This window comes from Equus caballus, chromosome X, assembly GCF_041296265.1.
Source record: "Equus caballus isolate H_3958 breed thoroughbred chromosome X, TB-T2T, whole genome shotgun sequence".
NCBI classification, from domain to species: Eukaryota; Metazoa; Chordata; class Mammalia; order Perissodactyla; family Equidae; genus Equus; species Equus caballus.
This window is the reverse complement of record NC_091715.1, coordinates 119,377,503-119,391,045: the sequence shown is the minus strand read 5'-3', so window position 1 is coordinate 119,391,045 and position 13,543 is coordinate 119,377,503. Positions and strand designations below refer to the sequence as shown.

The following is a 13,543-nucleotide window of genomic DNA, read 5'->3' as shown; positions in this document are numbered from 1 at the left end:
CCCCTTGTAGACGTCTAACCAAGGAAAATGTGAAGCCTTCTGGAAGACAAATTGGGAAGTTGAGCCACAGCAATCCAACCATTTTGTTTGATTATGTATGTTTTGAGGTTAATATTATTTTAAGGGATTTTTCTTTTTGTTGTCTTTAAGTCAGCACAGATAGAAATGGAATGATGTAGTTTTAAAAATGTTTGGCAGTTTTAGGGAAAAAATCTTTAGCAAATTAAATATTGTATGGTTATGCTAAAAATGTAGTATACAATATATTTAACACATTGATCTACTTTTCTAGTAGTATATAACGATGCTACTGTTATAAACTCGAGCATTATCTTGTTTAACACATTTTGATTTATAGCATCATTAATAAAAAGGTGCATTATTTGTTGATTTTAGTTGTTATAAACACTTGAATAGCACTTCATTCTGATTTAGATGTAACACTTTCATATTTAGAAAGAGATTTCTAAAACACATTTGACATGAGACTAGCCTCTATATTTCTGAAATTCACGTTTAGATGCCCTGGAATTATTTACTAATTGGAAAATGTAGCCTAAGAAAATATTTTCTAAGGAAAAATTAAAAGTACAGCCATTATTTAGTTAGCACAGTAGAAGTTCTCTTTCGATTACTTAATTCCATCTTTTCTTTGTTGCTATCTTCCAGATATTGTCACAAATACAGAAGTATGATAACTTAATAACACCTGTAGTAGATTCATTGAAATACCTCACTTCATTGAATTATGATGTCTTGGCCTGTATCCTTTCAAGTGAAGTAAAATATAGGTTTCACATTTCATAGATCTTAATGATGAATGTTTTATTTTTATTCTAAGTTCCTTTAGTAACCATCTGAGGTTGATTCAGTTGGCTGATCTGAAGGTTGGCCAATTAGGAGTTTGTGTGCATGTCTGTGTTGTATACAGGGAGAGACAATGTTAAGTTTAATAAATGTCTTGATATAAGTAGAATCTATCTTGCTTGCTGAAAGATGGAAAAGAAGGTAAAGAAGAAAATTTTGTACTACAGTGAGTGTGGTTTTCAATAATTCATAGTAACTTGAAGCTGACAATTTTATTTCTTTCCAAGATGTGAAATTTTTTTGTTGTTGTTTGAAGGGTCTTTGTTAGAGATGTGGTGACTGAAAATTTTTTCTTAATGTATGAAAGATTGTATCATTGAAGCTTTAGCTAATCCAGAAAAGGAGAGAATGAAACATGATGACACAACCATCTCAAGCTGGCTTCAGAGTAAGTATTTTTATTTTCCTAAGGGTGGAATTTCCATCTGTTGTAACAGTCATGCTATGTATTCTATTACCTATGCTAAGAGCTTGTTTGTCACGAGCTCTTGAGAGCATCTAGCCAGTCAGCTTGTTCTGTGGAGTGTCCAAGTCCTTGGCTTTGTAAGGAGGTTCATATAATACTTATTCATTTTCCAACTCAAGAGGCCAGTATTGGCTATGATAGAATTTGGGCAAACATTACTGGGGAGATGAAAATTCCTTTCTATATTATTATTTTAGAGGCATAATCTCTCATCTTTTTATCCTGAGGTTGCAGTCATCTTTTTTTTTTTTTTTTGAGGAAGATTAGCCCTGAGCTAACATCTGCCACTAATCCTCTTTTTTGCTGAGGAAGTCTGACCCTGAGCTAACATCTGTGCCCATCTTCCTCCACTTTATATGTGGGACGCCTACCATAGCATGGCTTGCCAAGCAGTGCCGTGTCCGCACCCAGGATCTGAACTGGCGAATCCTGGGCTGCTGAAGTGGAACGTGCGTACTTAACCACTGTGCCACCAGGCTGGCCCCATGCAGTCATCTTAAAAGAACAAAAACTTGGTTATTTAACAAAAAACCTGATCCTTGGGTTTTTTTTTTTTTTTTTAAATTTCTTGTACCTTTGATTTCTAGCAGCTGGTTCCCCCTTTTTTTTTCAACCTATCATGTCTGATAGCTGAATCTTGAAGTAGCTCCCTATTGCCCTTTAAAGTCTGAAATCTGTAATAAGTCATACAAATAAGTTCTTTTGGAATCAGGGCCTTAGTCACTGTACTAGCCTCATCTTTCACCTCTCCCCAATATTCTAGGTTCCGTTAATACCGAATTTCTTGGACTTTTCGTGGCCCTTTTGCACATGTTATTTTCTCTATTTGGAATACCCTTCTGTGCCCACTCATCTTCTCCACCACATCTTCTACTTACTCATTAGATTTCAGCCTAGAGGTCGGTTTCTTCGGAAAGCTTGACCTGTTAACACTCCCACCCAAAAAGTCAGAATTAGATGCCCTTCTTGTGTACTCCCATGGAACCTTTTATTCATCATAGAATTATTTCAGTTTACTTTTCTAAATCCCTCACTAAACTGTAAGCGTCTTGAGGCAGGACCTGTGTTTTGTCCATTATCCTTTAGGTGCTCAGCAAATAATTGTTGAAAAGGTACAGATCACTTGACTTTACTAGGATCTCCTCTTTACTGGGTTTTCTCCCTACTTATGTGATGAAGACTGTTGGTTAAAATTGGTCTTTTCTCTGCTTCTTGGTCTGGCAATGCTTTACCTGTTCCTTGCCTCTCCACAACTAGTAGCATGTTCCTAGATAAAAAGAAATTTTTTCATGACCGAGACATTTGAGGGGCAGGTGTTTTGTCTATCATTCAAGTTTACAGAGTGATCCGCAAGATTTTATGGCCTAATTAATGTCACAGGCTCTGGAATCAGGCCGTGTAGGTTTGAGTCACTGCTCTAACTCATAACAACTAGGTGACCATGAGCAAGTTACATGATATATCTGTTCCAAATTTTCCCCACCGATAGGTTTATACCAACCTGAGATAATTATTACGAAGATTAAATGAGATAATTAATGTAAAGTGCTTAGTACAATGTTTGGTATAGGTATGCTCAATAAATATTAGCTATTATTAAGTATAAAACTCTATTCAATGGCATCAGCAATACAATTATTTCTACCTCATTTTATTTTAGAAATTGAGTTAGTTGAAGAAATGACACTAAATATTGTACTTTTTGTTTTAGGAACCGTTTTTAAAAAGCCCTATTCTTTTTTTCTTTCATATAGGTCTGGCTAGTTTCTGTGGTGCAGTTTTTCGTAAATATCCAATTGATCTTGCTGGTCTTCTTCAATATGTGGCTAATCAGCTAAAGGCAGGCAAAAGGTATTCATAGTAAATTACATGTAAATAAAATTCAATAATTAGAGTACTTCTGGTGATATTGGGATGTTGAGATTGCTGTTTATCCTGAAAAAACTATCTGTTGGTTGTAGGCTTAAGTAGAATAGATGCTCACTTATTTATATGGAGTTCTTTCATTAAAAGAAATTTTAATTTAATACATAAACACTTTTTTGCAGGAAGAAATGTAATATTTGGCTATATATGTAGCTTGTTAAAAACACTAACTCATTTTGACTAGATGTTAGGCTTTTGAGTAAATGGTTAATAAGGTATATTATAAATCCTCTTATGACAAAACATATTGCACTGTTGATTATGCTACTGGACAATAATTGGCCTTAACATTGAGCATTTGGTAGGAACATGTTTGAGGGTGTATAGAGTATCTTTAAAACACAATTATTTTTTGAATTTGAACTTTAGAGATACATAAAGCTTACTTGCCTTTTGGGCAGTGTCTTCTTTTCTTTATAAATACGGAGTTTTATTATTCTGGACCAGTATCAGTGCTTAGAGTTTGAATTAATATGTATCTTAAATCTTATCAGCAGCCGACTGACTAGAATCAAATAACTGGAAAATGTTTTCAAGAGCTTTCTGGTAGAAAGCAAGCAAAAATCTGTAAAGCTCTCTGATGTTCCAAGCAGGTATTACCTAAGTAATTATTGACAGATTATTATTTTAGTTTAGGGGAAAATTTTAAAAAAGTAATATTTAGATTCAAGATTTTATCAGCATATCACTTATACTATGCTTACCTATCCACCATCCTATATACATTTTACTCTTCTGTGTCTCTAGGCCAGGAGAACATAACGTTATTTTTAAATCTGTATCTCAGTTTTCTGTACTATGAATATAGTTTTTGTGACCATCTAATTAAAAGATAGTTTGTAGAAAAAATAAAATATTCCATTGGTACTTGTTGCATACTAATTTGCATGAGGGCCCTCGTGTTTTCAGGAACTATGTTTAGGGAAGGTGAGGCAAGTTGAGAGAGTAAGCACTCAAGAATCTTAGAAAATTGTTCCTTTGTCAACTTGTGTCTTGGGTATGTCTAGCTTTACCTTTAGAAGAACATCTGTATTTGTTTTGTAGGAAAGAATATTTTCACATTATCTTCATTACTTAGCTAATTAAAGATGATCTTGGAATCATATTGTATTATTTCCATTGGCAGTCCTAAATTTTGAGAATTAAAATGCATAACTGTTGGCACAGTAATATGCTTAAGGCTGGCCACTAAGCTATCATCTTTGGCTCAAATACCGCAACTCGGAACTTCCGTTTCCTTCTTTTTGTTTCCTTTCTCCTCTTCCTACCTTCCTTCCTCTATTCCTTCCAAGTGTGTGTGATTGTTTAGAGAAATGGCCTGTATCATCAAAAATGTATATTGGCAATCCTGTACTGGAGGATAAAAAAATGCTATGAAGGACATTATTGGGTCAGCTGATAAAAATGAAATATGAACTGTAGATTCAACTGATAAAATTAAATATGAAATGTAGATTAAAGTATCGTATCAGTGTTAGATTTACTAAAGTTGATAACAATGCTGTGGTTATGTAAGTGAATAGCTATATTCTTAGGAAATACATTCTTAGGAATTTTAGGAGTAAAATGTACCCCTAAAATGATGTTATTTACTAAATAAATTGCTCTCAAGTGGTTCAAAAAACTGTGTGTGTGAAGAGAGGGAGGGAGGGAGAGAAATCACAAATGATAGAGTGAACAGGAGTAAAAATGTTAATAAATAGGTGAAGTTGGGATAAAGGGTAAATGAGTGTGCTTTTTACTGTTTTTATCTTTGCATCGTATCTGTAAGTTTGAAATTATTTCCAAGTAAAAAGTTAAAATAAACATGTTACATGCCCCGAATATTTTTCAGTATAGTTCTAGGAATGCAGTTTTTCCTTAAAAACCACTTCAGCCCCTTCCCCCCAATATTTATATGCAAGTAATTTAGGGATTCTCAGTATATTTGTTACAATATATTGTCACTTTTATGTTTGAAGTTTCAACTATAGACTGTTTCCTTATTTTTTCTAAATAGTTTTGACCTGCTTATATTGAAAGAAGTGGTACAAAAAATGGCAGGAATAGAAATTACAGAGGAAATGACAATGGAACAACTAGAGGCCATGACTGGTGGAGAGCAACTAAAAGCTGAGGTGAGAGTTGCTATTTTTGTTTATTGACTTTTTAAATTCAAAGTGTATGCATGCTCATAGTAAAGAATCCAAACAATGCATAACGAGTAGATAAAGCCAAATGTCAAAACCATACATACCCTACGCTCACAACCACGCCCACCTCTCTTTTAAAAATTGAGGTATACTGGTTATTTTAACCTTTTTAAAAAGTTGAAACAAAGTATAAAAAGATAGGAAGTAATACATCTGTAAGGGAAATAAATATCAAATCTTCTGTGATCCTTGGTATCCTAACTGGTATAATCCTTTAGGGGCTGGCCCAGTGGTGCAGCGGTTAAGTTCGCAGGTTCCGCTTCTCGGCGGCCTGGGGTTCACCGGTTTGGATCCCGGGTGCGGACATGGCACCGCTTGGCAAGCCATGCTGTGGTAGGCGTCCCACATATAAAGTAGACGAAGATGGGCATGGATGTTAGCTCAGGGCCAGGCTTCCTCAGCAAAAAGAGGAGGACTGGCAGTAGTTAGCTCAGGGCTAATCTTCCTCAAAAAAAGAAAAAAGAATAATCCTTTATAAGGGATTGCAAGGTAGAAAATGGAAAATATGTAGACATTTAAAGACAATTGACAGTTATCTGTAAGCCAGTGACTAATCAGTAATAGTGTCACTAAAATGAGTTTGTGAAGAAAGAGAAGGAATGTAGAGTGTATGAGTTTTTTATTTTCAGGATTATAACTGAGCTTTTGCTGTGTCTTTTTCAAATCAGATGGCATGTGTTATGTACTGTACGCTGGTAAATTTATATCTTCTCTTGTGCAGGGTGGTTATTTTGGCCAGATCAGAAACACTAAAAAATCCTCCCAGAGATTAAAGGATGCACTATTGGACCATGATCTTGCTCTTCCTCTCTGTTTGCTTATGGCTCAGCAGAGGAATGGGGTAATCTTTCAGGAAGGTGGAGAGAAACATTTGAAACTTGTGGGAAAGCTCTATGATCAGGTAAGTTAAAGTGGCTTTTGTGTTTATGTGGATTGTTTTTTATCATGATAAAGGAAAATACAGAATGTCATATAATTTGAAAAATGTCATTTTACACATCATGTGAATGTGAAACAGCTCTAATGTAAAATAGACATTCTGGAAAAGGGGCTATTTGTGTGCAAATTATGATATTTAAGGGGGGGCTTTAGGAGATGTAATAATATGTGTACGAGTTTCAATTAAGTAGATAACGCAAGTTGTTTGCGCTCATAATCTTTCCTGATCTCTGTAAATTTGGAATTTCAGTCACAACAAAGTAGATGCGATGTTTATTTATAAAATGTATTTATAAATATTAAGCACCAAAACCTATGATTAGCCTACAAAATGTGTTTAACTATCACCAACTATATTACGAGGAAAAAAAGGGATCATATACATTTTATAAATAAAGTTTTCATCTTTTAAGGACAAAGGAATTGACTTCTCTATACATAAAATTGTTGTATGTGATTTAGGTAAATATATTCTGCTACTGAAAGTGATGAACAAGCTTGGAATTTGAGATAGGTTGACTATTAAAGCCTTAGGTTAGTCAACTTTTCAGGGCCTCAGAGTGTTTTTCGTAATATGTAATTATGTTTGTAGATTGTCTCTAAAGTTCTTTCAAGTTGTAAAATTTGACTTCTTAGTTGTTACTCGAAATATTGTTAAAATGACATATCTTAATCATTTTGGAAACTGTTTATGTTGGTTTTTAAAATGGTAGCACATTTGTGTTTTTTTGTCTTATTTTTTAAATTTAGTGTCATGATACCCTGGTACAGTTTGGTGGGTTTTTAGCATCTAATCTAAGCACAGAAGATTATATAAAACGAGTGCCTTCAATTGATGTGCTCTGTAATGAATTTCATACACCCCATGATGCAGCATTTTTCCTGTCTAGGCCAATGTATGCACACCATATTTCAGTAAGTATCTTTGCTGCCATTCAAGAATGATTCTAAATTATTTCTTAACTGTTTTATTTTTAAGTGCATTTTAGTTTGACATAGATATAGATTATGTCTCTTGGAGAGTTACTCTTGTTAATACTCAGCTCTGAGCAGTGTACAATGAATATGCCCACTTTAAAAGTAAGTCTTATTAGTTCTATAATTTTACTGTTACTACACCACCAGTTGTCCAGGTTGACGTCTTATGGGCCCTCTAGAACTAGAGTTCTTAAACATTAGTGTGGGTGAGAATCACCTGGGAAGCATCTTAAACACTCAGTCTCATGTCCTCAAATTCTAATTTAGTAACTTGAATGGTACCTGGGAATTTATTTTGTTTTTGTTGTTTGTTTACAAGCATTAGATGATTCTAATGCAAGCAAATGTGGTACATCTTTCTGAGAAACACTCCGTTCAATACAGAGTCCTGTTTTCTCAGTAACAATATCCCTGTCAGATAGTTGACTTGCTGTTACACATACTGCCTTGAAAGAAGAAGACTTAACCACCCCCAAATGCTCTAAAACTCTAGCAGTCTCTGTTGTGTAACTTCTAGGAAAATTATATTCATGATTCTTGTTTTATTTCTCTCCACCTAAGTGAAACAACTAAAAACACAACAGCAGCAACAAAAGCCAACTAGAGCTTTCCAAAGCAGAGTATTCCAGTAGTCACTGTATTGAAATGCAAGTATGGATGTAGGGGAAAAGGAGACAGCCCTCCCTCCTATTCTCTATCTGCCACCTGAGCTCTTCCCTGCAAAGCAGTGACCTGAGAATTTTCTTTTCCTTTTCCCTCAGGGCCTGTCTTCTGTTTGGAAACTGTAATACTTCCCCACTCTGACTGGAGCCCCAACATATTTTTCATTTTTGTGTAGGCTTGGATTCTGGCCCCTCTGTTTTTTTGTTGTTATTTTTAAGTCTGTACCGCACAAGGTTTTCACTACAGGTTCGGGAAGATCTTGGTCCTTTCTCTTAAAACTAGGGTCTCTTCTTTGTTCCCAGTAGGGATACAAGGCTGTGTAGTAGAGGCATGGAAAAAAGGTGCTAAGAAATTTGGAATTTAATTGATCATTTAATCAACCATCAACTGTTAGTATTTACATATCGGCTGCTATAGTCTCTCACTTCCCTCTAACAACTAACTGAATGTTAACTGATTTAATTTTCACTTTATTAGCGTTATATAGCAGTTCTGTGCTATATGCTCTTGAGGAGAAAAGGGATTAAGGGAGTAGGATTAGGCCTTTTCTTTCCCTTTAGAATCTCAATCCAGAAAATTTTATACTCTGTTTGCATAGTTATGTCTTGTGTTGTTGCCCCACCCCACAGTAGATCAATCTCAGATATACAACACGGGACCTGCTTTCTTGAAGGTCTGAGATGGGAGAATTGCTTCATCTCAGGAATTCTAACCTGCCCTATGGTTTACTGAGACATGAACACACTAATCAGCGATATTGAACCGTAGCAAACAGGAAGACCTGGTTGCCTGAGGTTGGCTGAACTTTCCCACGTCAGAAAATGGAGCAGGTCCTTTATACCAATAGCAGTCTTTTCTGTAACCTGTGTAAAATACTGTGTCTTTGTCATTTAAGAGATACAAAAATCTAAACAAAGAAATGTCATTTTCCTCTCCGGGTTGAGGAGGAAAACAGAGAACTATACAGAGGTGGCTATACAGCCAAATCAGTGATGTGCCACCCTCTGGAAAAGGAGTTCCTCGGCAACCTTGGTTGCTCTGGATGGGCATCCATGCTTCTCTGGGGATCCTTGCTTTTGCTTCTTGGGTGAAAGCCTCTCTTGAAGAGCCTTCAATGAGAGAGTATGAGTATTGGAGAACTGTTATGTCTCTTCCATAAATTGACTATGAGCAGGCTCTCATGGGAGTAATTCAGCCAACCAAACACCGCTCAGATTATTGGGCCAACAAGAGCTTTTTGAATAGTACTTAGAAATACAGCAGTAACTGGATATCAGTTCTATTGCATAGATCTAGTACCCCAAGTGACTTGAGATGTAGAGCTGTTATGCCTCTCCATTTGACTGAAGATGTGAGCTTGAAGAGGGAGTTAAACTGACTTTAGACAAGGAAATATTCATCCTAGACAAATATGAAGTATAGTTGTCTTTTCTTATAAATTTTTTTTAGCTAGATGGGGACTATGGGGGTGCCTAGCAATAGAAGTCACAGATTCAGAACCAGAAGATTGGGGAGACTGGGGCTATCATATAACCCTCTCATACCTATGATCTAATTTTCAGTTTTAATTGTTGAGACCCACCTCTCAAGATGGGTCTGACAGAAAGGCTTTCCCCTCAGTTCATATCCTAGATCTTTCCCAAATCAGGTAGCTAAACTATCTTACGCAGGTAGTTTCAGCACTATTTTGTCCTGTCTCTTGTTAGAACCTTAGCAGATGTAATTCCCACTCACGTAGATTCATATTAGCTACCGTCAATAGGACTCGTCCTCAAAATTTTAAAACCCTTTCTTATTCTAGCTGCTGTTCTCTCAGGTCTCTGATGTAATTGGGACCTCTCCCTCATAAGTAATGTTCTTTGTAGCTTTGTCACCTGTGTGGTCCCAGTAGTTATCAGCATGCTCTCTAAAATAGGGATAACAGGAGATAAATCTTTGCACTTCTGGAGTAATTGTAAGATTCTCAACCTGCTTGAGATACCCTCTGGAACAGAGAGTACTTGGCATGCCTTCAGTCCAGTGAGCCTGGGGTATAGATGCACCCAGGAGGGAAGACTCTTTCCCTATCATGATGCAGAACTGGGAGTGGAACCTTTGACCTTCTAGTTCTGGGTTCCTATTTAGCACAGACTGGATGATTTAAGTGCTTTTCTAACATAAAGAAGCAGCTAGTTTTAGATCTCCTCTTAGGTTCATCCTCAGGGATGATGCCTCATCCAAACAGAATTTTCTAGGTGAGAGCTCTTTCATCCTAAAGAGACCGAAGGACATGAGGCAATAGCAACAACTTCACTTTGTATTATTTTCTTTTTTACATTTGGCATACACTCTATGAACTAATATGTAGTCCCTCCCATTGTACTAACAGATTCTTTTTTTCATATCGTTAAGAGAATGGTCTTCCTCTGACTTTCCCCAAATTAGGATAAACCAATCAGGCCAGAAAAGCTATAGTGTCAGTTCCCACACTTTAAACTTCAATGTACCATAGCCATTCATAGAAAATCTTATTTAGCTTAGCACTAGGAGGACTAGTTGGTCCCAGTTTGCCTGGGACTTACCCAGTTTTAGCACTGAAATCCTGCATCCTGGGAATCCCGTTAATCACGGGCAAACCTGGACAGTTGGTCACCCTACTTAGCAGACTTAATGGTACTTTCCTCATAACTTTTCTTAGTGTTGATCCAACTTCTTAATCGACAAATTGTAATAACTAATAGGGGTATGTGTTATGATGAAACGTTCTGTCCTAGTTGGCTGTTACAGTTCCTTTCTGCCTTTTTACTAGTGTTAAGATCCTCTACTTGGTTCCCTTGAATATCTCAAAAGCAGGAGTTGAAACTCCACATGTTTGGTCCTTGATGCAGAAGTAAGAGAGAATAAGGTGAGGGGAATGGATGGGGATCACACATAGCCTATTCACTTCCTCAAGAGGTCAGATTCAGTAAGAGTCTTGTGAAAAGTTCCTAGTGAGCACACAGGACTAAAGATTGGAGCAGCTTCTAGGGGTGATTTATCTTAAAATAAATGTTGGTAAGAAATTAGAATTCTTACAACAGTTTTGATTGATCATCTTCTGATTCTTGAAAAGGGAACATAGGCTTTTATATTATGAAAGTCAGTGCTATAAATTGTGTTGTCTGTGTGTGTTTTTACTCTATCTCCAGTCAAAGTATGATGAACTTAAAAAATCAGAAAAGGGAAGTAAACAGCAACATAAAGTTCATAAGTACATTACATCATGTGAAATGGTGATGGCTCCTGTCCACGAAGCAGTGGTCTCCTTACATGTTTCCAAAGTCTGGGATGACATCAGCCCTCAATTTTACGCCACGTTCTGGTCATTGACAATGTATGACCTTGCAGTTCCACACACCAGCTATGAACGGGAAGTCAATAAACTTAAAGTCCAGATGAAAGCAATTGATGACAATCAGGAAATGGTAGGTTTTTGTTCTAGTAGCTTAAGTACAATAACTTCATAGTGTCAATTCAACATGGAATATCCATACTTTGGAATTGTGTTAGCTCGGGTTCCTTAAAGTGGTGATCTTGTTGCTATATAATATTTTCCTAAGTGGGTTTAATGGTGACGTCTCAGTGGGTGGGGCAGGGGCTTGGTGAATGCATGGATGTCATGATCAATCAAAAGGTATTTGAGTTTGCTTTTCTACTAAAGCCTGTGTTATCAACATAAAAATGATGTGTGTGACTCAAATTGCAAGAGCAATAGGGGTTCTCTAAAGGAGAACTCTTTAGGAGAACACTTTATTGAAGAGGTGAGTCTTGAGCTGGGTAGGCCTTGAAGATAGATTAGGTTTGGAAATACGGAGGCAAATTGGCCACTCTAGAGCTCCAGCAAAGGTGTGAAGTAGTCTCAGGTTTTACTGTAGTGAATGGGCTTAGTGATAAATTTGAATGGTTAGGATGGGACCAGATTATGTAGAGCAGTGAAACTTAGAAAAGAAGACTTGATAAAATTGAGAGCTATTTTAGAGTCCTGAGCAGGGAAGTGATAATGGTAAAAATTATACTTTAGAAAGATTACTCATGAAAACAGTATAAAGGATGCATGTAATAAAGGAAGGGACTGGCATTAGACTGGGGACCAGCTAGGTGGCTTTTTGGGTAATTCATTGTGAAGTACTGATAGTATAGACTATGGTAGAGGTAGTGGGAATGCATGAGACTCGTAAGCAACTGGGATATTGGAATGAAGGAGAAGGAAGAGTCAAAGACGACTCCATACCTCAGACTAAAAGTACCGGTGTTGAGAATGTAGCCAGTTTTGATGGTGTACGAAGACTGGATGACTTTGTCTTGGATTTGTTGAATGGAGGCGAAGCATGTCCCAGTGGACTCCTAAACATCCCTGTTGAAGTAATTAATACAAAATATCAGCATTTATCTCTTTTTTAGTTTTTCAACCAAAAGAAAGGGAGTTACTGTGCCTTTAGTTAGAAAAGTATCTAACTTATACTTTGTAGCCTCCAAATAAAAAGAAAAAAGAGAAAGAGCGCTGTACTGCCCTTCAGGACAAGCTTCTTGAAGAAGAAAAGAAACAGATGGAACATGTACAGCGAGTTCTACAGAGACTGAAACTGGAAAAGGACAACTGGCTTTTAGCAAGTAAGTCGTTGGAATTGTTACATTCCTGCTACTGCTAAATTACAAAAGCAAGTCTTTATAACTTTGGAGGTATTGAAGTGTATTATGTTTGTATTTCAACTCAGTGTTCACTGTCCCATTCTTTGGTTATTCATTAACGCAGAGTCGACTTCACATGTTCACTGAAGGAACTGATTTAGTTTGCTGGTGAAATTAATTAACTTATAACTACAATATTGGCAGCTTTTCATTCAACTCTTCTGTATAAAATCATATTTCTGGAGAAATTATAGATAGAAAAATGTCCACAGAGTGAAAATGAAAGTCTTGTCCCAGGCATGACCTTTTGGTTACAAACTATAAATAGTTTGTGGTTTTATATCATTCTCTACACTAAAGTTAATATGTTGTCATGTTTAGTGGCCTTGAGGCACTTGAGGAAGAAGTTTACCACTTAATATATTCTTCCCTTATTTTTAGAATCTACCAAAAATGAGACCATCACAAAATTTCTACAGCTGTGTATATTTCCTCGATGTATTTTTTCAGCAATTGATGCTGTTTACTGTGCTCGTTTTGTTGAATTGGTACATCAACAGAAAACTCCAAATTTTTCCACACTTCTTTGCTATGATCGAGTAAGTTCTTTTTATTGCAACCTTTAAAAAAAAAGTCTCACACAAAGATAGCTAAACATTATAATCTATAGAGGTATTATTGTGTGTGTGGTTAAAAGCATGAACTCAAGAGCCAAGTGCCTGAAGTTGAATCCTAGCTCTGCTACTTTCCAGCTATATGATCTTTGGCAAGTTTTTTTAACCTCTCTGTGCCTCAGTTTTCTTATCTGTAAAACGGGATAATAGTACCTGCTTCATAAGATTGTTGCGAGGATTAAATGAGTCAC

At 36.4% G+C, this 13,543-nt stretch overlaps 1 protein-coding gene across 23 annotated transcripts in view; it reads left to right on the top strand.

The window, feature by feature from the left end:
* Positions 1 to 13,543, top strand: part of THOC2 (THO complex subunit 2) — a 104,173-nt gene that overhangs the window by 68,802 nt on the left and 21,828 nt on the right. For 16 of the 23 annotated variants that reach the window (XR_011434856.1, XR_011434859.1, XR_011434855.1 and 13 more), the window contains 10 exons: positions 11 to 107; positions 670 to 763; positions 1,175 to 1,255; positions 3,088 to 3,184; positions 5,259 to 5,376; positions 6,173 to 6,352; positions 7,141 to 7,305; positions 11,199 to 11,474; positions 12,519 to 12,660; positions 13,120 to 13,277. Coding sequence is in view for 17 of the 23 variants with exons in the window: in XM_070257740.1 (XP_070113841.1) it covers positions 11 to 107; positions 670 to 763; positions 1,175 to 1,255; positions 3,088 to 3,184; positions 5,259 to 5,376; positions 6,173 to 6,352; positions 7,141 to 7,305; positions 11,199 to 11,474; positions 12,519 to 12,660; positions 13,120 to 13,277 (1,408 nt within the window). In the remaining 6 variants the exon portion in view is untranslated. The remainder of the gene's footprint in view (positions 1 to 10; positions 108 to 669; positions 764 to 1,174; positions 1,256 to 3,087; positions 3,185 to 5,258; positions 5,377 to 6,172; positions 6,353 to 7,140; positions 7,306 to 11,198; positions 11,475 to 12,518; positions 12,661 to 13,119; positions 13,278 to 13,543) is intronic. The other 7 variants (XM_014729159.3, XM_070257735.1, XM_014729157.3 and 4 more) reach the window with 1 other exon arrangement.